Below are 22366 nucleotides of genomic sequence, written 5' to 3'. Positions count from 1 at the left end.
TCTAGCTTTATTTAAACCTCTGATATTCCAGGTCGCTGTGTGTATTTCTCAATTCCTTTTCTGCTCCCTGACATTCCAGGTGTTGTGACTGTTCTTTATCCTGACTGCAGCTACAGTATCCTTGCTAACTTGAAACAACTTTAAATAGTCTTAGCTAATATAGCATCTTCCCCCGCCATCTTCTGTGTCCTTCATCCTGGACAGCATCACCCCACCTTGATCCGTAAATCTACTATACATTGGACTCGCACACTGGTGTGCCCAGTACAGGAGAATGTGGTGGGCCCTTTATTTGCATGACGTTTGACGTTAGAGAGTGAGTTAAGCTGTGAACTGGTGGGCTGCCTTACCGAGGTCTCTAAGTTTCGGGATGTAACCAGGGCCATTGGAATTATGCGGCAGGGGAGGAACAAATTATGCATCAACTAAAGGCAAATTATGCTGTTTGATGCAGCACATTTTGTGCTTGTAGTATGTCATTATTTAGCACTTTTACACGTGTTAGCACTGTCTGGGCAAAGGTTTCACCTTACTAGTACGAGTGTAACACCCAAATACAGCAATAAGCTACAGAATGGTGACCAGTCAACCTTGGTGAAGGGCCTCCCACTGCACAGCAACAAGGTCTGCTGTGTTTAGTAACTTTTGATCTGTTTGAGCCAGAAATAAAAATATTTTGTCTTAAAATCTACAGATTACTGTTGAGCTGTGGAAGTCTCTTCCGCTCTCCTTGCTGGGGCGTTCGGTTCTATTTAGGATGATGGCACTTCCCCGCTTTCTCTACGTACTCCAGAACTCCATGGACCCGGTTCCCCCCCCAGAGAAACCTCCTCTGGGGGGGGAGGCCTCGAATCGCGTTTGCTAAATTGACGTTGCCCTGGTATGACGGGGGGATTGGCTTGCCGAATATTCGGAAGTATTATTGGGCGTCTCAGTTGGCGGCTATTAACCATGCCACCTATGGCTCGCCACATGACCCTGGATACGCCATGGATCGTGGCCAACTACCCGGTGGTGAGTTCTCTAGGGCATTATATGCCAGACCAGGGTGTTTTCCCTTGGTGGGCCCTACGGTGGTGGCAGTCCAGGTGTAGCACGATGCCACTCGCTCCCTTAATTGGGAAGGGAAGATAACTATGGCCACGCCACTATGGAATGCTGAATGCTTGGGTAGCCTATGGAACACCAAAGGCTTCGATAAGTGGGACCTCATTGGGATCTCCCGAGTAGGTGATATGTGGGGCAAAGATGGGATCCTAGCATTTGATATTTTGCAGGAGCGGTACCAATTGCAGGGAAGTGAACGGTTCCGCTATATGCAGATCAGGCATGGGTTGCTAGCTAAAATTCCCCTGGAGGTGACCTGAGGCCTCCCCGCTGGAAGATCGGATCCTTGATGGTTATCTTCCTACGAAAACGATCTCCCTGGTTTATAAAAAACTGGTTAACCATATGGGGGACCCTTTAGCGGCTCTTAGAGATCAATGGGCTGCTGATGGGCTGATCCTTGATGATGAGGATTGGAGGGACGCGGTGGCCTCGCCGAGAGTCATTGCTATTCAGATGAGACTCAGGCTGGTGCAATTGAAGATTCTTCATCGATGTTATGTTACTGGCCCACGATTGGTGCGCATGGGTTTGGCTGCCAGTGGTGAGTGCAGAAGGGGCTGTGGTGAGGCAGGGACGTTCCTGCATGTGTTGTGGGAGTGTGCCCTTATCCGTGAGTATTGGTCCGCGATCCATGATAAAATACGCGAGGTGTGGGGAGTTGGTTTTGAGTTGGAGGCAGGGCGGTGTCTCTTGAATGTTTGGGAACCGACTGATCTTACGTCCCATGGGAGGGTCTGGGCCACGCTAGCATGTGCTGTTGCCAAGCGTAACATTGCTCAACTATGGGGGGCTGCTCAACCGCCTACTATCGGGAGATGGATGGAAGATTTGGACTGGTGTATGTTTCGAGAGAGCGCAGTGTATGTGGCCAGGGGGAGGCCCAGGAAGTGGGGGAAGATTTGGGGGGCTTGAAATGTTTATAGAGGGGATATCTGTGCTCCCCCGCTGTGTTAGAAGACTCACCTGTGTCTGAGGTTCCCTGAACCTATAAGCCAATATCCGTATTGTATTTTTTGCAATTGAAGGGTGTGGCATCATCTATTATTATGCTCTATCGAAACCCAGTGTATTTTCTGGTTTGTGTTTGTGATTTATTTATGTGTGTTTTAATAAAAAGAATGTAAAAAAAATCTTAAGATTATGCAGCTGATGATGTATTATGTGGCAAATGACCCAAATCCATAATTATGCGGAAATCACAGAGGCTGCAAAATCGCTTTATACCAGTGGCCAAGGATGTAATGAACTGGCTACGACTTAGTCTCATGTGGCTATATGTCCTAAACTTTGTTCCCCATGGTTGGGTTTGTCTCTCGTCCATCATTGTCTCAAACTCGCGTTCTGGGGCCTATACAGTTCGTATTCTGGTTTTCTTCATCAATTTGAGAGGGTCCTTGCGATCCATAAATCACTGTGGTTTTCCATTCATAGCAATTCTCAATTTTGACAGATCTAATATAGTGCATTTTATTTCACGTTCTCTGAGCACTTTTTCACAAGTTTGAACACACGTTCCCTGACGCTGATGCACAAAGCATTGTTTGGCTCAGGCGCTGGGTACCTGCAGCGGAGGTTGGCCTTTTATCGCCCAGCCCGCTCACTACGGTCCGAATCTCTCTTCACTGCCGTGGTTCCGCGTGTGAGGAAGGCCCGCACTGGGGGGCGTTCTTTCAGCTTCAAGGCACCCCAGTTGTGGAATACGCTTCCACTGGCGCTACGCAGCACCTCCAATCTGCTTCAGCTCAGGAAGAGCCTGAAGACTTGGCTTTTTAATCTCTAGTTTTTTCTGGTGGGCGTTTCTTTTTCTTGTATTTGTTTTTCCTGTTATGTTATTCTACACTGAGCTGCCTGTGGAAAGCGCCGGGACACTCTTTTAGAGTAGCCGTGCGCTATATAAACTTATTATAACATAACATTAAAAAAAAAACTTATAACATTAACGTTCTGTATTTTACACTGTATGCATGAAGTCTGGGTAGGTATGTCGCTGTTTCAGCTCCCTGGTGTCTCAGTTCACCCTTTTCTCTTACTAAACTCAAGATTGTGTTGCACTGGTGGTAGTTCAATATTCTTGAGTGGGCCAAATTTATAACAATTCTGAAGGTAGACTTCAAGCCCTAGATATGCACATGGACATTGATTCACCAAAATGCCAGGGGTAGCAGAAATGACATCACACATCCTTGACCTTAATGACATCACAAGAAGTGACATCATATGACCTTTGACCTTCGATCTTACTACAAAGTGATGACACATGACATTAACCCTTTTAACATCACAATAAAAGACATCGCTGAAATTATAATAAAAGCCATAATAAACAAGCATTTGCAATGCAATAGGTCTCGCATTATTAAAGTTAGAGCTATTGGCATTGTAAATGGCAATGCCTTTTATTTATGTTTTTGCTTTTAAAACATAAATAAACGGCATTGTCATTTACAATGCTAATAGCTTAAACTCTCGCAAAAGTGAGTCCTATTGCATTGCAAATGCTTGTTTAAAGGACGCCCCAGACACTTCTTCCCCAACCTACCAACCTTTAGCGATAGGACAAAACTGCAAGCTTATCTTAGCAAGTCCATATCTGAATACAGCGTGCTTCGAAGAGCAGCACATGCGCTGCTTAGGATCGACCTAAAAAGTCTTTGTTTTAATAGCATTATACAATATGGTCGGGTATACAGGAAAGAGCTGGCAGTGTTGGATAGTTGTCAGGGGCTATTCATTCGTTTTTGTGTTAAGCGCTACACATGGAACATTGTTTAATGTAATTGATACCTAGTGTTAATTTGTCCTTTTTTTTAGTGACTTTGTGTGCATGCGTGCATGTGCATATATGTGCGTGTGTGTTTATGTGTTTGGGTTTGTTTGTGTGTGTTTGTATGTGTGTGTGTATGTATGTATGTGTGTATGTATGTGTGTGTGTGTGTGTGTGTGTGTGTGTGTTTCTCTGCAGATTATAGGTTCATATCTCTGCTCTGCCTCTACGCCTAGTGACGACATTGTGCCTGGAGAAGTGTAGGCAGCTGGGTGTAGGTCTCTGTACAAACAAATCTCCTTCCTCTGGAAATCCCCTCAGTAGCCACTCCGACTGGGGGAAGACACCACAATATTCAGTAATCATACGAACTAAAGGTCTCCTTGCTTTTTGACTTGAGTGCCTTCCAGGTCCTCCAGTTCTCGCCTCTCAGGCCCATCTCTCCTCATCGTACACCATGAAGCTTAAAATGGTTGCACTAGGGATTTAGATTTAAATCAAAATTAATACGGACTATGGGATGGGGAAACACTGATGCATTAACAGTGGAAGTAGGACTGGGACAGTCCTAGAGATTCAACAGCTGTGGTAGGGTGACAAGGACTGTCGGCGCATATTTAAGTTTCACAGACAGTCAAGATTCTGCACCACTTGATGGAGAAGCAATGACGAGGCGTGTCTCCCTTTGGGCATTTTCTGTCCAATATCCAAGATGTATTGGTGCCACTGGGCACCGATTGGGCGATGGACAATTCAGGGCGCATCTAGAATAGATTAGGTTGTCACAAGCGTGACAATGAAACGGCTAACAGAGTTGTGGGGGGCATGAGGGATTGTCTGGGGGGCACTCTGTGGACAGCCCAGCTTAAGGGTGGTGGAGTTTAAGAGCATGTTAGCCAACGGGTCCAAAAGGAGTGATCTGGAAGTCAAAGTAGTTTAAAGGATGTGTTTAAAAAAGGATGGGTCGATAGATATTGGAAATAATGAAGCACAAGTTGGTACAAATAGAGGGGCATGCAGAACTCTGGGGGTACCGTCTCTTGCACACAGAGTAATAATTGGAAAAAATTAGGGGGTCTAGGATAGGAGCCCACCTTGATGGCCACTTTGAGGGATGTGGGACAAGAGTTGATTATATTAGTATTTTAATAGGATTTAGTCAATAGGATGGGGGAGATAAGTGCTGCAATGTGTTAACAATGTGCAGGATGTTTTCATTAAAGCAGCCTTCAGCGCACTAGATTGCGAGCAAGTGGCGGGACCTGACACTCACTGTGTCGTTCGGCCCAAGGGCCTGTGCCAACTAAGACAACCATCAGAGCCAAAGGAAAACATTGCACTACAGAAAGCCAGACAATGTAACATTTACTCACCTGGCAGCTAAGGGCGGCTTCTGATGAGCAGCAGATCCTCGTCACCAGTCCACGATCCTTTAGACCAAAGCTTTTTCAATGCATCCCATGCCATAAGAGTCAGAAGAAAGGGTACTTGCAGTAACTCTCCCCTACTCCTGACACCGCAGCCAGGTTAAGCGGGTTCAACATTACAAATACTGCTGCCAACTCCAAGGGGCGCCGGGAAAAATAAAACAAGGCGATGCGAAAGAGCTTAGCTTAGATCACCGTCTGTTGGAGAAATCCCAATTATAACAGACTCGTACAGGCCCAGTGTGACTAACTGGAATGGGACCACACCTCAGCACATATGGGTCTACCAATCATTAAGGAAGAGGCAATGGCCTGCTGACACAAGCCCCCGGTTCGGTAAACGATCAGTCTCAGGCAACGACCCAGTAATGAATGAACACAAAGCATAAAACCGCCAGAACAAAACACCTGTTCCTCCCGAACATCCAAGCGAACTCTGCGGCCGATTCTACGCCCAAACTTCCAGTTTGGATGTCAATGCCAGGTTATTTCACGTTGTGCCAGCATGATCCCCAAATCAATAAATTTGCTCGTTATTTTAGTCTTCCTAGTATGCGGGAACCAGGAGCAGGCACGCCGCCATATCAAAGTCTACCTCCCTGTCCGTGACAGCATTCAGGAGTTCCCCCACTTCAGGCCAGTACTCCCCCAACTTCGGGCATCCCCACAGTAGGTGATCTAGATCTACTTCCGGCACCACGCACCGCGGGCACACTGCGTCAAGCACCTGGAAGTGCCGTCTCAACCTCTCCGGGGTCAAGTACGCCCTGTGGACAATGAAAAAATGCACGTGCTGAAATCGCGCGTTCCTCGTTCCCTTCCAGGTCCGACGCAACACTTGACTCCAGATGGTAACCGGTATGGGGTTGCCTATACTGACCTCCCATCGCGACTTTAGCTCCAGCAAGGGCGCCAGTCCCTCATTCAACATTCTGGTATGGAGACAAGTCACTGCTTTAACGGCTTTAACGGTGCCCGCTGCCATTACCACATACTGGCATGCCGCGGTCACCTCCGGCTCTGTCAGCCCGCCTCCCCAATATTGCTGCATCGCTGCCACCACCGCCGCGTGCAGTAGGAAGGTTCCGTCTGGTAAGCCAAATTGCTCCTGTAACGTCTGATACGGGACCAACATCCCATCAATATAGAGGTCTCCCACCATCTGCAAGCCCAGCTCCTCCCACGTCCACAGTTGGGACCAATCGCCCCCATGGGGTAGCGCAGTCAACATTCCCAGCGGTATCTCCGGTGCATATGGCCGGTCTTTTCCTGCCCGCTTCAAACTCCTATTCCAACACAATTTAAGTGTCTTTTCCTCCATCGTTAGCTCCTTCATATCCAGTTTCTGCTGCATTATGATATAGGACATTATTTATTTTAAAGGTTTTATATAGCGCTGGCTAGACCTGGAGGTATCAGAGCGCTTTACATGAGCATCCGATCGTAGTTACAGGTTACATCGTTACAAAGGTTACACGGTTATTAGAGCATGGCAAAATAGTGACTTGTAAGGTCAAGAATAACAATAGGCACAAATACGAAAGGGGAAAAACAAGCAAGGGGAAAGATTCAGGGGAGGGAGGAAGGAGCTGGGGGAGTAGATAGGTAATGAAGGCGAGAAAGAGGAGGGGAGGGTGAAGGACAACGCAAGGAATTTGGAGGGGAAGGGTGACGGGGACATAAACCGGTAGACTAGTCAAAGCAACGTCCAAAGTCCAGTAAGCTGTGATCCCAGGGGAAGTGGTATCACTTCCCTATCTCTGTTGCGGGAGGCTCCCTTTACGCAGTGGACTCTCTCAAAGGGGTCTCTGAGACTCCAAGGCCTACATACTGGACCCTTCCCCAAAAAGGGGAGAGAGAGTGATTTGGCAAGGGGTGCCATACCATACCTCTACTGTGAGTGGCTCCCTTGGCGCAGTGGACTCTCAGCGGGTACGCTGAGACTCCAGAGTAGAAATATTGGATCTTTCCCCAACAAGGGGAGAAGGAGTGCTTAGTCAAAGGGCACAAAGGACAGGTGGCTAGGCAGACTAGCAGGCAAGGTGAGAGCGGATAGGAGCTAGGAGCTAGAGAGGTAGACAAAGGGAGAAAAAGTACTAAATGGGAACAAATTTAATTAAAGAGTTATTATATAGCGCTGGCTGGACCCGATGGAATCAGAGCGCTTTACATGAGGGACAATAATGTTGCAAAATTACATCTGTTAAAAGTTACTTAAGTATCAACAAAAGCATTTAAAGAACATAGGGGAACAAGGTGAATGGAGCAGGAAGGGTAAGGGGATAGGGTAAAGGGGCAGGAGGAAGACAGGACGTAGAGACGAGGGGAAAATACTTACAAAAGATACCAGAATTTTTTTTTTTAGGAGCATAGAAGAAAAGGGGGTGAGGGCAAAAGGGGTAGTGTGTAGATACAGCGGAGAGACAAAGGGAAAGTTTGTCCAAGGTACGGCTGGGTAGGTGACGGCCGAGGGGGAATCCTCGGTCCATCTTCTCTTCAGCTATCAGGTAGGTCCACCGGGCATCGGTCAAATGGCTAGGTCTCAACAGAAAAACAATTAAAGGGGAAGAGGGCGAGAAGAAGGTAGCGTAGAGGGCGAGAAGAAGGGAGCGTAGAGGGGGGAAGGGGTGAAAGGGTAGGAGGGGGAAACAACAGAGAGACGAAGGAAAGTCTGCCCAAAATCCGGCTGGGTAGGTGATGGCCGAGGGGGAATCCACAACCCATCTCCTCTTCAGCTAACAGGTAGCTCCACCGGACATCGGACAAATAGCAGGGTCTCTGCGGTCGAGGGGGGGTTCAGAGTACATGTCCAGGAGGGAAAACAGGATCACGGTCAGGTGAGGGATGTGGTTAAGCTCAGGACGCTGACCAGTTCTATTGTCCGGGAGCGTTAGAGCATCGTGGAGAGACTGACTGAGGCTGCCAACTTGAGGTCAGGCAGGGGGGTTGAGACCTTGGTGTTAAGTTCAGTCGGTCCCCAAAATTCCCAAAGCATAGGGGGTGTAATCTATGCCGTGAAACAACCGGAGGACAGGGCCAGTGTCCGCATGTGTTCAGAGGGGTGAGTGGCAGGTCTGGCGTGGCGTCTCCAGAGTCTTTCTGCACTAATCAGGGAGCCCTCCCGTTCTGCAGTCCCATCGAGCATACAAGCTCCTCGGGTACATAATTACATCAAAGAACAGGCACAGTAGAACATAAGGCGAGAACTCTATTCTGCACCGACCTCATAAGCCTAAATCTAGTAGACCACAACTCCTAAACATTACTTGCATTAGGAAATAGACTTAAACTTAGTAACATAACCTGCAGTAGGGAATAAATCAAACCTAGACCACAGTAGAAAACATAAGACAGAGGTAAAACCTAGTAAGCATAAAAGCACATCTATAAGCATAAATCAAGGTGCATAAATCACACTACAAACATTACATTTCCTAGCGCCTATAAAAAGTACACTAGGGCCTTGTGCCCTACAAACCTAATAGTCCCCTGGGCCAACTGGCTATCTATAAGGGGCTCAAATGCCCTCTGTCCAAAAAGTCAGGGCGCGCTGCCAAGGCAGCGACGGTCACGGGGGCGCACTTGGCGCCAACCTAAACGTGGCAGCTGCCCAGGTACGGTTGCCACATTATCATTCTCCGACATGAATATTTGAGTGTCTCAGCCAGTGTAAAAATAGAGAAAATCACCCAAAATCAGCATTTTTCCCCTTTACAGTGCATGCTTAGGACAGTATTTATAAAAAACAATGCATTTTAAAATGTGTTGTAAAGGTTCCTTAATTACACTTGACCAGGGTTGCCACCTGACCGATTTTATTTAATTGTTTTTTTTTTTTTTACTGACGCCACCTGTATTTTAATGTCCCAGCTGGTACAAAAATTTGCAAAACCATCTAAAGCAAGTATTGTTACCCCCTTATCTGTACCTAATTCAAACCGCAAATATACATGGAAAACACTTTAAATGGATTCTAGAGCTGCAAAGAGTCTGGACTATTAAATGTAGTAAAAACAGTCATAAAAGTCATGGTACAAATGTATACATAGAATTTTTTTCATAGTTCTATTTAGTATCCTGTCCATGCTTGTGCACACTCTTAAAACTACAGCAAATAGCCGGTATTTCTTTTGGAAAGGTGACACCCTTACCCCAGATTGATAATTAATGTAAACAAGGTGAAAAAGCATGTTTGGCTTTCTCATGGCCTCTTCTGCTGACTGGGGGGGCCAAAGGTCATGTTTGGGTGGGCCTGACCCACCTGCTAGAACCGGGCTTGATGTGCCCCCTTCAGGGGTTTGGGTGTGTGAAAGTAGTGTGCCCCCTCCACTACAAGCCTATTTCCGAAGTTAGCCTTCTATCAGAGTTTAGTTAGTGGTGTCTCAACATACGTTTCAGTCTTCTCCATAGCTGTGGCTTCTGCTTCCCCTAAAATCCTAACATCATTTCATCTGGTAAAACAAAAGAACAATGATCCTGTGGGTCACATTTAAAACCCAGATTTATCACACTAAAGGTACCAGATCCACAATGGGTATGTTGGTGTATCAATAAATGAGACACAGGGCCTAAAACATGTAAATGTGATATAATTTCACATGGTAATGATATCAAAGTAATCGGGAATGTAGCACCCCTTTAATGATGAGGTCACTTTTGGCAAGCTTAACATTGGAATACAAGTGTTCTTATGTCTCAAAAGAATTGTAAATTGCCAAACCACCTATCCTCATGAACCTTTCTACAGCTTCTTTCCTAAATTGTAGATTTGCCCTCATTAAGATTGCCAAACCTTCTTTTAGCAGAATATGAAGAGAAGCATGGAAGTGAGGACCATTTTGATTTTAATCTCCTCTTACCTTGAAATTAGTCAAATCCATGGAAAGTCTAAGGGCCAACTGAAGTTTATTCCATGCTTGTGCCCCCAAGAGGCTATGGATTTATCACCCCTGCGTGCCAGGCGCACCTTTGGGACACATACATACAGGGCAGAGGTTGATATAAGTGTTTTTGTAGGTGCGTACCAATAGACACATCTCCTGAGGTAACTAGCCCCCTTGCCATGGAGAGCTTTAAAAAAGTTACCATGGCCTTAAATTTTATACGCTCCCTCGCCGGGAGCCTGTGAAGTGCTTTAAGATGAGGTGTCAGGTGATGAGATGTCAGGCGAAGGTTAGGGCCTTACTTAAAAACCCTAACTTAGACCCCTTCAACCTCTCCAACTTTAGACCGATCTCCCTCCTTCCATGCACTAGCAAGATTACAGAAAAATTCATCAACTCCCAGCTGTCTAACTATCTCGAAACTAACGATTTACTTAAATCCTCACAGACAGGTTTTCGCCCGGGCCAGGGCACTGAAACCGCGATGGTGACGGTGGTCGAGGAAGCCAGGAAGATCATGGACACAGGAGGATCAGTGACAGTGATCCTCCTGGACCTGAGCGCGGCCTTCGACATGGTCAACCACCAGATCCTGGTCCAGCGACTTAGCGATCTTGGGATCACAGGCACTGCCCTGTCTTGGCTGAAATCGTTTCTTCAGGAGCGCTAATTCCAGGTTATAGAGGGCAATTATAGATCTAAAGAGACCCCTATACGTTGTGGAGTGCCTCAGGGTTCTTCTTTGAGCCCTACGCTCTTCAACGTATATATGTCCCCCCTGGAAAAGATAGTCACCCCACATGGGATAAAACTCCTGACGTACACAGATGACACGCAGCTGGTGGTTTCTCTCACCCAGCAGGAAAATCCCACCATAGACCTCTACTCCTGCTTGAGAGACATAGTCAGCTGGATGGATAGATCTCACTTGAAGCTCAACAGCGACAAGACCGAGATCATGGTGATGGGGAATCAGGCCCATTTCCACCCAGACTCTCTTTGGCCCCCCTGCATGGGTAAACCTCCAACTCCCAAGCCCGAGATTAAAAGCCTCGGTCTATGGCTAGATAAAAACCTCACCATGCAAACCCAAGCAAGAAAAACGGCTGGAGTTTGTTTTGGTCTCTTGCGCTCTACCCGAAAAATCCTACCACTGCTCCCTCCTCAATCAAGAAAACTTTTGATCCAAGGTCTTATTTTGTCAAGGTTGGATTACGGCAACGCACTGTACCTGGGCGTGTCACAGAAAGTTACAACTGAATTACAGGTAGTACAAAACGCCGCCGCCAGGATTTTGACCAATACTAAGACCCACTGCTCGGCTAAACCAGCTATCCGAGCACTGCACTGGCTACCCGTCATAGAAAGAGTGCAGTTCAAGGCGCTCTGCCTTACGCACAAAATTCTTAACGGAAAAGCCCCCTCTATACTTAAAGATCTGGTCACTCCTTACACCACCTCCAGACCCCTTCGATCTTCTAATGCCCACCTCACTCGAGTACCCAAGATCAATAGAGCACGCTCAGGAGGTCGTTGTTTTTCGTACAACGCGTCCAAATTGTGGAATTCCCTTCCCTCTGACATTCGTGCACAACCCAACCTGCTGGCATTTCGAAAATCTCTGAAGACATGGCTGTTCCCGTGAGCTTCCCTCCCTCTTCATTCCATCTGTAATGGTTCAGCGCTGGGACGTTCACGGGCAGCTATGCGCTTTAGAAATCCAGTAACATTAACATTAACATTAACATGTGGGACCTAGGTTTTAGATGGAGAATTGCCCTAGCTGCTGAATTTTGCACCACCTGAAGGGGCTGCAGGAGAAAATCAGGCAGGCCCAGGTAGAGAATGTTCCCATAGTCCAGTCTGGAAGTGATCAGTGCCTGGACCACAATCCTCCTAGAATCCAGTGGGAGGAGCGGGAGAAATTTTCTCAACATCCAAAGTAGTCTAAAGCAAGTCCTACCACGGCCTGAACTTGCTAACGCATGTAAAGGGCATTGTCAATATAGATTCCCAAATTATTCACTGTGGATTGAGCCACGCTGGGGCAGGGGAGGGGAGGGGGGGGGGAATTCTTCTGGCAATCATTGGCTCCAGTCGTGCACTGCGGGCAAACCGAAAAAAAATTATTCTGATTTGTCAGAAATGCACTTAAGCTGGTTCTCCTCCTGCCTCCTGAAGACCTCTGTAAGGCAAGATCTAATCACGCCCCTGTCAAACTTAGTGGATTTGATACAAGAGAAAATCAGCTGCGTGTCATCAGCATATGAAATTATTTTGGCACCATAGGCCTCCATCAGTGCTGCTAAGGGGTACATATACAAGTTAAAAAGCGTTGGGCTAAGACAAGAGCCCTGAGGGACTCCCACCTGTAAACTGGGCCTGGGCGATGAGAAAGGGGGAGTCCAGATGACCTGTTCTCTGTCCTCCAAGTAAGATGCTATACGGGCTAGAGCCTTACCTTCGATCCCATATTCTCCAGTCTATCGAGGAGCCTCCTATGTGGCACAGTGTCAAACGCTGACGACAGGTCCAACAGTATGAGGATCACTCTACCACCCGATCCAGCTTCTCCTTCAGATGTTCAGTCACCTCCAGCAGGGCAAGCCTTAAAACCTGACTTAGTGGGGTGCAAAAGATTGCGATTTTCATCATACTCCATGAATACTTCGTTGACATGCCTCTCCAGCACTTTGGAGAATGCCGGAAGGAGGGAGATAGGCCTGTAATTTGTGGATATGTGAGAGTCAGCACTTGGTTTCTTTAAGAGGGGCAGGAGTTTTGCCTGCTTCCAGAGAGGCGGCACAATGCCAGCTGCCCCAGATGAATTCAACACCTTATTGATTGGTTGGTTTATGGTGGAAGCAAGGGCAGGTAAAAGCTTTGCTGGGCACGCATCTACTGGTGAACCAGATTTCAGGCTCATCAGATAAGAAAATGAATCTCCAATTTCAATGGCCGGAAAGTGTAATAGCTGAGGACCTTGTGAGTTCCAAGGAGGGAGGGGCCTAATTGTTTCCACTTCCGTACTAAGCGAGGGCCTATTCTCTCTGGAAGACTCGGAGAAGGACTGCTGAATTGTTACTATTTTAGCATGGAAGGACTGGGCCACCAGGTTAGTCCAGTCTGCTGGCAGGAGGGCTACTTTACTAATTGCCTTAGGAGCCGTAAAAGACTTTACGATCCCAAAGATATCCTTGTTCCTATTTTTAGTGACATGCCAATAGTTTCTTGGCCACTTTCACCATTTTATAATGTGCTTTTAAGGCTGCCCTATCCTCCAAGAGATAATGGTTATGCCACTTACTTTCAAGATTTCCTTTTACTGACTCTTAATGATTCAATGAACCAGGGGGCTGAGTGACAGATTCCTCTAGAGGTACGCAAGGTCATAGGCGCGACCGCGTCAATGTTAGTCCTTAACCAGGAGTCTATGGCACAGGCATCCCCTGCAGGATTGTCTGACAGTGTTGGGACAGATGAAGCGAGTGCCCTCTGTAGGGATGGTAACGATATCCTATTAGGAGCTCTTAAATTGTATTTCGCCGCTTTCGTCCCTGAAGGAACACACTTCCCTATGGTTGATATCCGAAACAGGACTAGGAAATGATCCGACCCGGTTAAAGGGATCAGAGGATCTGTGTCCAATTTCGTATTGCAGTAGATGTGGTCTAATATATGACTCCTCTTATTTGTTTGCTCCTTAATAAAGGGCATTAGCTTACAAGCTGACATTGTTTACAGCAGGGCAGCCACCTGAGGATCCGATGGCTTGTCCATATGCAAGTTCAGTTCCCCCAATATCAGAAGGTGTTTACATTGAAGAGCTAGCGATGTAATGCATTCATGGAGGGTCCTAATAAAATTACTCTATGTGCCAGGTGGTCTGTAGATCCGCATCCCTGCGTTGCAATGCTGAGATGACCAGTTGCAGCGGAAGCCCAGGCATTCAGCACCTGCCACTAAATCTAGTGAGATAGGAGCACACTCGATCTCCTCTTTTACCATCCGCTTCCTGGTAAATAAATTGGTTGTATTTTTCACTGACTGCTGAAGTAACAAAGGTAGCTGTATTCATAAAAGTGTACTGATGAGCAAATGCAAATGTTTCTTTTTATCAAGTGTTCTTTACTTCTGTCAGGTCCTTCCTGGAACAATAAATCTGAACAGGCATTTTTCAGAGGTAGAGACAGTCGAGAGGAACGTCTGCAGCTAATCCAACTTTCCAAAAAGTACCCAGAACTACTGGATGCCGGGATAACTGGGTATTTCTTTTTCCGGGAGAAGGAGGCCGAGCTGGGAAAGGCACCACTAATGGGATTCTTTGACTTCTTCAAGGTAAACCACTGCACTTTTGAATTTGTTTCCGTGTAGTGCAATGTGAATTGAAAGTGTCTTCAGGCAGCTTTTCATGCAACCTGCCAACTACAAAGAGGCCATAAAGGGACAAATTGAGTGTATTTTTCATGGAATGGATATGGGTGTGAGCTTCCAGGAATGTAACATATCAAAGTCATTTAAAGTATGTGAACCCCAAAACAATTGACAACTGTTGAAACAAGTATTACATCAAACAAATACACAAACTATGACATTTTATTTAAGTAACACACTAAAATTCAACATTTACATTTTAATGGGAAGGTTGGAGCTGTTTAAAATGTGGTTTTATTTTTTAAAGATAAAGCAGTATAATAGACTCCAGCATATCACTTTCGTTTTTTTGCTCCTAGTGCCTGCTTTCTTTTTGTTTGTGAATACCAGTGCTTCCATTGAGGCTTCCAGTCATCCATACTAGATTGTTTGCTGCACTTGTTTGAAAAAGAAAACTTAATTTTTACCCTCTAATTACAAAACCCTTCATATTTACAAAGCATTAAAAAAAATTCAATTCCATTTTGTATTTTATGTGTATACACGTTATTTAATTTTCTAAACAGTTGTGGACCGTCGCCTCCTCCGGTGGCCACTGATATTACCACTGATATTAGAGGTAACATTAGGGGGCCGATTCTGATCCTGGATTTTTATTTTCCATACAAATCGGATCCGTATTTTTTTCCGTACAATCTGTATGGAAAAAAATACGGATCCGATTTGTATGGAAAATATAGGCAGGCTGCAAACTGAGAAATGTCACATGCATGCATATTTAAAATGTGCCAGCTATTTGTTAGTCGAGGATACTACGAAAGGTGCTTTGACAGATAGGGCCCACAGAGGGCTAGAATGTTTACATCATGGGAGATGTTCTGGACATTTGCTATAACTTGCTAGATGGAGTCTCTGAGTATAAAGCACATTGTTGATTGGATCACAAATTTTCATTGTCGGAAGTGTAAAGTGGCTGATATTCAGATGAAACTAAAAGAACTCAAAGACATTAAAAAATCTTATAGGAGATTATTGTGCCTACCCGTGAAGTGCAACATATTGCAAAAACTCCATGGTGCCTTAACATATTTTAAACATTGACCAAATCTTTTACTTCTATTGTTTATTATTTAAGGTGGTCCAACTTTTCACTGTATTATTAACTCCTAAGTTCTCAGATTAAGCAGATTCCACGCTAGAGTTCTATTTCTAGAGAAATAGCCCCTGGTGCCTTACTTGAAGAGACAGGTCTTCAGCTTTTTACAGAATTCAAGAAGAGATGAGGAGGCTCTGATGAGTAGTGAGAGGTTGATCATCCCTTTCGGAGCGATATACTTGAAGGCACAACCTCCTGATCTGCTTTTGAGTATGCAGGGGGCACATGCCAGTGAGAGTCCGGTTGAGCAGAGGTGTCTGGATATTCATATATGAACCCATGTCCCATAATGTATGCTAAAAAGGACACTGATTCAACGAATAGCTGCAATTCATGTCCTACATATGTTTGAGTTTTAAATGTACATGTTGGAACAAATGCCCATATGGTTGAGGGCAAGGCTTGTTTGGTGCACGGTAATTAGTCATTTTTATGCTGTGTAACTTTGAGCTTTCCTTGTAAAGAAAGAAAGGAAAAATTGCATTCTTTTCTTATATCCTTCTCTGCAGTACAAATACCAAATAAATGTGGATGGCACTGTTGCGGCTTACAGATTTCCATACCTCATGCTGGGTGACAGTCTTGTGTTGAAGCAGAACTCTCCATACTATGAACACTTTTATGCTGCTTTGCAGCCATGGACACACTATGTTCCTTTTAAAAGAAACCTCAGTGACCTACTTGAAAAAATAAAATGGGCCAAGGTGAGTGCCAGTTCCTGGTACAGGGCATGAGTATCCTGTGTTCTGGGGGATATGGGTTTTACATAAGTGACGCAGGATGCCCCCTTTGTTTTTTATTGCTTTATGTAGCACAGAACCACCCAGCCATGTTTCAGAAAGCTGTACAACGTGCTTGTAAAAACATAAGCTGATGGTGAAAACTCTTTAGGAGATCAGAACTGATAATTTGCAATTATACGGTTACAAGAAGCATTGCGGGTAACAGTTACAGAGTGCTATAAATATGTTTTGCAATCGCACGTAAAACATTTAGAGAAGCAGATTCAGAAACGCCATACAGAGTGTGAGTGTGTACAATGACAGGAGCAGAAGGAACCTGATGTGTATTAATTGGGTTATTATCAGCTTACTGGTAGTCATAAAAAATATGCATTGCTGTAATAGTTTTAAATTAATAGCAGGTTAGTATTAAATCAGGAGATACCTATGTTAGTGAGAGAAGTTGATGGCTGGTGTGAGAACAGTCCTGCCTAGGGTCATGTCAGTTTAACATAGCCAAGTTCACCTAGACAGTAAACAAGATAAGTATCTAATAGAATGTAATGATCATCTGTGAAGAAAACAGGCAATTTGGAATTGATGGGTAAATTTCAGAGCAATGCTAGTATTCTTAATGGTTTTAAGCCAGATAGGTCCGCTGTTATAATTGATGTTTGGGAAGAATAAACCAAATCTTTGGCTTTGAAAAATAGAATCTAAGGATTTTTGAAGAATTGAATTTAAGGAATTTCTGTTCTATGAGAATATGTATGGCTTGCAACACCATTCCAACCATGGAGATGGATTAAGGAGTGTCCTACATAAGGAAAATGGTAGTGCCATCGGCATAATGTTGATTGGTGACCCCCAATAGGAACATCAAGAACAAAAGATAGAAGACTAAGGGTGCCAGAAAAGAGCCCTGAACACCATACGGCATGGGAGGAAGCTCAAAGCGAATTAATATTTTTTTTCTTTTCTGAGTGGATCCATACGATATGCGCTGAACCATTTCAGTACCGTTCCACCAATAACTATTCCGTTTTTTTAGATTGTGTAAGATGTTTGGTGATCAACTGTTTCAAATACTGATCTTCTTGTATTTTGCAGTACCAAGGCACAGATGCATTTGGGGTCAATAGGTGTCAATAGGTGTAGACCTTTGGGAGGAGGATGTAGAGCTATCTATTCCATTGTATGTGATAGATTCACGAAATGGCCCCCTATACCTTCTGTGTTCATTGTACAAGAAGACAACCTTCTAACTTGCTAGTACTGTACTGATACTGAAGCACAATACCCACAACATTAGATGTGGCTGTTTTACTGAACTATTATTTGTATGACATATGGAGTAGTTAGAAGCTGTAGTAGAAGTGTTCTCCTGCTTGTGCAGATGATGGTTTGTACCTTCAGTTTTGATTTGGGTGGTGAAGTTGGTTTTGGAGATAAGTTCGGCAAAGGTGCCTTGGACATTGATACCGGAGGCCAGATGCCAGCCGCAACAGACTACATCTAGAAGCTCAGCTGGTAGTTGGCCAGTGTGTGTTACATTGTTTGCTTTGTTGAAAGGGAGCCTGATTTAGATAATTGTTAGTTACATTGAACGTTTCATAAGGTTCAGCAAGTGGAAACCATAAGTGGCTGGAAATGGTAATAGTGATGCCTGATCATTAGCTGGTAAATTGTCCCAGACAGTGCTGCTAACGGCTTGCAGAGGGGATCAGTGGATAAGACTATGTTTTGATTCTCGCTCCTGTAGGGGTTTTTCAAGGCTAGAAGTCAAATTGTACCTCTGAGCTTCTCACACCTTATGTGTGGGCATTTCCTCACCGAAAGTGCATACCAACTAACTGGCCACTCTACTCATCCAGTATTCTGGATTCACACTGGTGTGCAATGATCGGGAGGGCATCACAACACGCCGCCCCCTCACCCCCACCCCTCCGCCCCTATCAAAAAATAAAGATTAGGAAGTTTTGGCTGGAGGCAGTAGGGATTTTTATTGGACTCCTTTCCTTTTTAGGTCGAGCCTAGAGCAGTGCATGCGCTGATTGATCGACTTTTAGTAAGGGTTTTTCAAAGTGCTACCACAGGCATTTTGGTGGCTGAAGCTTGCGCACGCGCGCAGCCGCCATCTGTCTTTTTTTCCCTGTCTCAGGTAATTAAGTGGATTGCGATAACTTTCACTTTCAGCTCCCGCTCCCTCTGAGGCTCAGTCTTCCTCTTCCTTCCCACTCCTCCCCCAGAGGAGCCGGCCCGTCTTCACGCCCCTCTATGGGGGTGCAGACCGTTCCTCTCTCTTCTGAGGTGCAGACCAGTCCTCTGCTCTCTCCCTCTGAGTGCAGACCATTCTTCACTCATTTGAGGGGCAGCACTTTTCTCACACCTTTGAAGAGCAGACCCGTCCTCACTCCGCTACCTAAAGGTGCAGACCCGTCCTCACTCCTCTGGGGTGCAGCCCTCCTCCTCACTCCTCTCCAAGAGGAGCAGACCCTTCCTCGCACCTCTGAAGTGCAGAACCTTCCTTGCGCCAATCCCTGCAGACACAGACCCTTCCTCGCCCGGGCTGCAGCTCTCTTCCTCCTACTCCTCTCCCAGAGGTGCCGGCCCGTCTTCCGTTCATCCCTCGGAGCTCTCAGCAATCCGGCCTGGCTGCCCTCTCCGTGCCCGTGGTGACGTGGTACAGGGTGCACTGGAAGCACCTCCGCGGGTGGGCACTTAGGCGGTCCATGGTGCCCTCTTAGTGGGCTGCAGAAGTTGGGTGCCAGGTTTACTGCCACTTGCAGCAGGCGGGCGAAGGAGTTCTGTGCCTGCCAGCCTGTGAGCTCAGCCTCTCGAGTCTGACAAGTGTCCTTGCTGTGCTCTCTCCTCTCTCACACCCTCCCTTCTTCCTCACACAGGTGGTTCGCTGCCACAGCTCTGCCCGTACGTGTTCTGAGCGTGATTCTGGTCTCTGCCTGTGTGCGCGCGTGGTGTGAGTACTCCGTGTGTTCGTACTCTGTGTGTGCATGTATACTATGTGCGTATGTGTGTGCGCCGTTTACGTATTGTCTGTGTATGCTGGTGTCTATGTGCCAGCCACTTTCTCTGTTTATATCCCAGCGTGTGACGCCATGATGTATCTATGTGTGTCAAATTGTACAGCATGCTAATATTCCAATTGGTGTCATTCCCTGTATGCTCCTCTGTGTCTTGTAACTCTGTCACTTTCTAGCTTGCACCCATTCTGGTATGTCTTCCTAGGTGTTAGCTTTAAGTTGATGGCTGTTAGCGTGTGTTTCTGTCCTACTTTGTCTGCACCTGTACTTCTGCAAGTTTCTATGTGCTTGTCTGTGTGTCTCTTTCGCTATGGATGTCAGTCTGTGTGCGCGTCTCTCTGGCTCCCATCTAGAATGCGTCTATATGCACGAGTGCACTCTTCAGTGTGTGGCAAGCTCTGTCTAGCCCTGTGTATGCACATGTCCTTCTCTTTATATTGACTGATGTCTTTGCCCATTCTCTTCCTACCATCGCACATTTCTATCTAATGTCTCGCTCCCTGCTCTTTCTCTATCACATCTGACTTTTCTTTAGCCCCACATGTCCCTCTTTCCCTCCTCGCACCAATCTTCTTTCTTCCGTTTCCATCTTTTGTCCCTTCTTTCACGCAACTGCTGCACTTTTTTATCTGCCCTTCTTTCTTTATCCTATATTTTTCATCATTCTATTTTATCTCCTTTGCGATTATATTATCTGTTGATCTCCGCTTCTCACTCACTTGTTCCACTCTATTACCCCCTCCGCCTTTATTATGTCTTTGCTTCCCTTTTCTCTTTCTTACCTACCGTCTCCTTCCCTCTCGTGTTCTCTCTGTTTGGTCTAGCATTTTCCTGCTCTTTCTCTTCTTTTCCTCCACTCCTACCCCATCCATTCATCCTTTTCTCCCTTCGCTTAATCTGTGGTTACTCCTTCTCTTCCCTTTTCATGCTTTCGGCTATGGTTACCCCCTTCTCGTCTCTTTTCATGTTTTCGGCTGTGGTGACTCCTTCTCCTCCCTTTTCATGTTTTTTATCGCCCCCGTGCGCATTCAATTCTCCCTTCTTCTCTTCTTTCAAACCTCCGCTCCACTCTCTTCTGTCGCCTGTTTGGAGTGACCAGCAGCTCCAGGGTGGAGAAGCCCTGAATAATCGAGGTCTTGGGGACCCGCATTAGGGTCCTGCTCCTCGTTTAATTCCGAAATAGATCTCCTCCTGTCTCCTGGAGCTCGTCTCCTGTCTCCTATAGTTCGCTTAAATTCTACCTCATCTCAGTTTGATTACCTTCTCCTCTCTTCCAAGGTCTCCCACTGGTATCTCCTCGCTATCATTCCTCCCTTCCCCTTTCGCTCTGTTCTCGCGCTGTTGTCTGCAACCCGTGTCTCTTCTGATCCAATCACTGGAGTAATGGTTCGGACTGCGACACAGTCTCTGATCAATTCTGACGGCCTCTTTCATCAGCCATTATTTTGGTAGGGAGGAGGCGTTTAACACCGTGAATCCCGCTCACAGGCCCGGGTGACACCAGGGGCGATCGTCCTTCAGGGAAAACCGCTGTCCTGTCTCCTCGTAAGCAACAAACGCAGACAAGTTCTTGTTTGGAAAGGCAAGTTTTAGTGCAGAAACGTGACCGAGATACCGAAGTCTTTTAATATCGATTATAGAGGCTGATTCCTTGGAATGGGGCCGGCCAAGGAAAGTAAGTGCCCCTTTCTGAAATCTTTTACTGTTTTCAGAGCCACAATGATGAACAAGCATTGGCCTAACCAATAGGTCTCCGGCCAAGGAAAGTAAATGCCCTTCCTGAAAGCTTTTACTGTTTCAGAGCCACAATGATGAACAAGCATTGGCATAGCCAATAGGTCTCGCTTTTAGCCATGCAACAGTTGGTGTTGTTGCACCAAGGATATTGTGCTGCATAACTAAATACTTATAAGGTCCCAAAAGCAAGACCTATTGGCTATGCCAATGCTTGTTTTCCCCCTAGTCTCCATCTAATGACAGATTTACAGCCCTAAACAAGGGCCATTCATCATTAGAGGATTCTTTGCCGAACGTGGGATGGCCGATCATGACACTCAGGGGGGGGTGTGAGGCCATTCCGATAATTTTTTTTCTTGCACACCTCTGTAAATCCAGAATACTGGAAGAGTAGAGTGGCCAGTTGATTAGTATGCACTTTTGGTGAGGAGTTGCCTACACAATAAGGTGTGAGAAGCCCAGAAGTAGGGCTAGAGATATAGGGGCCTGGATGTCTTTTTGTGGTTAGTGTACTTCTAAGGGAGAACACAAATGGTTCCCTTTAAATAAACTCTCTCCCACTCTCTGGGACCCAACATCAGTGGGCTGTACTGTGGTAAATATAAGTCAAGTTGGCCTAACGTTGTACCCTTCGCCCTGCATAAGGGTTGGATGGTAGGGTAGGAAAGATCTCCTTTTTTTCCTGTAGTTGTTCGGCATGCACTTTGAATGCAGATAAAGAGGCGGGGGTACTTATGTGGGTATTTACACCCTGCAGAATTGGCCAAAGAATCAATGGCTTACACAAGATATGCATTTGATCAGCTTCTCAAAGATGCAACTTTGCAAACTACCGGAAAAGCATCAGATTTAGCTCTTCCTCCTTCCTCACAGTATGAAGGAGGGGGTGTACTAAATATTGTGTTTTAATATTTTACAAAAAATAAAGTCTCTGAACATTTTAGTGTCGGTGCATCAGTGCAGGACTTTTAAACAATAGTTCCTGGGTTTGTTGCAGGTAGGAATGTTAGAAAGCAGGTTATGCAAGGAATTGTTTGTGGTAGTGCTAGACAAAACCTGAAGCCATCGAGCTCCTGTAACACAATACGCGTGCGAGATCTTCACAGATGTATCCTTTGTTCTGCCTTGGTGGCAGCTTAATTTCAAACCTGC

General features: G+C 45.8%; 1 protein-coding gene across 1 annotated transcript in view; it reads left to right on the top strand.

Annotated features, from left to right (window-relative positions):
• LOC147663682 (protein O-glucosyltransferase 3-like) overlaps nt 1-22366 on the top strand; it is a 107632-nt gene that overhangs the window by 63286 nt on the left and 21980 nt on the right. Inside the window, exons 5-6 of the mRNA XM_086950266.1 lie at nt 14326-14522; nt 16224-16418. Of these exons, the coding sequence (XP_086806392.1) occupies nt 14326-14522; nt 16224-16418 (392 nt within the window). The remainder of the gene's footprint in view (nt 1-14325; nt 14523-16223; nt 16419-22366) is intronic.

This window comes from Lissotriton vulgaris, unplaced genomic scaffold (genome assembly GCF_964263255.1).
Source record: "Lissotriton vulgaris unplaced genomic scaffold, aLisVul1.2 SCAFFOLD_1615, whole genome shotgun sequence".
In the NCBI taxonomy this organism is placed as follows: Eukaryota; Metazoa; Chordata; class Amphibia; order Caudata; family Salamandridae; genus Lissotriton; species Lissotriton vulgaris.
Note: the sequence above shows the minus strand (reverse complement) of the source record. Positions and strands in the feature narration are given on the sequence as shown.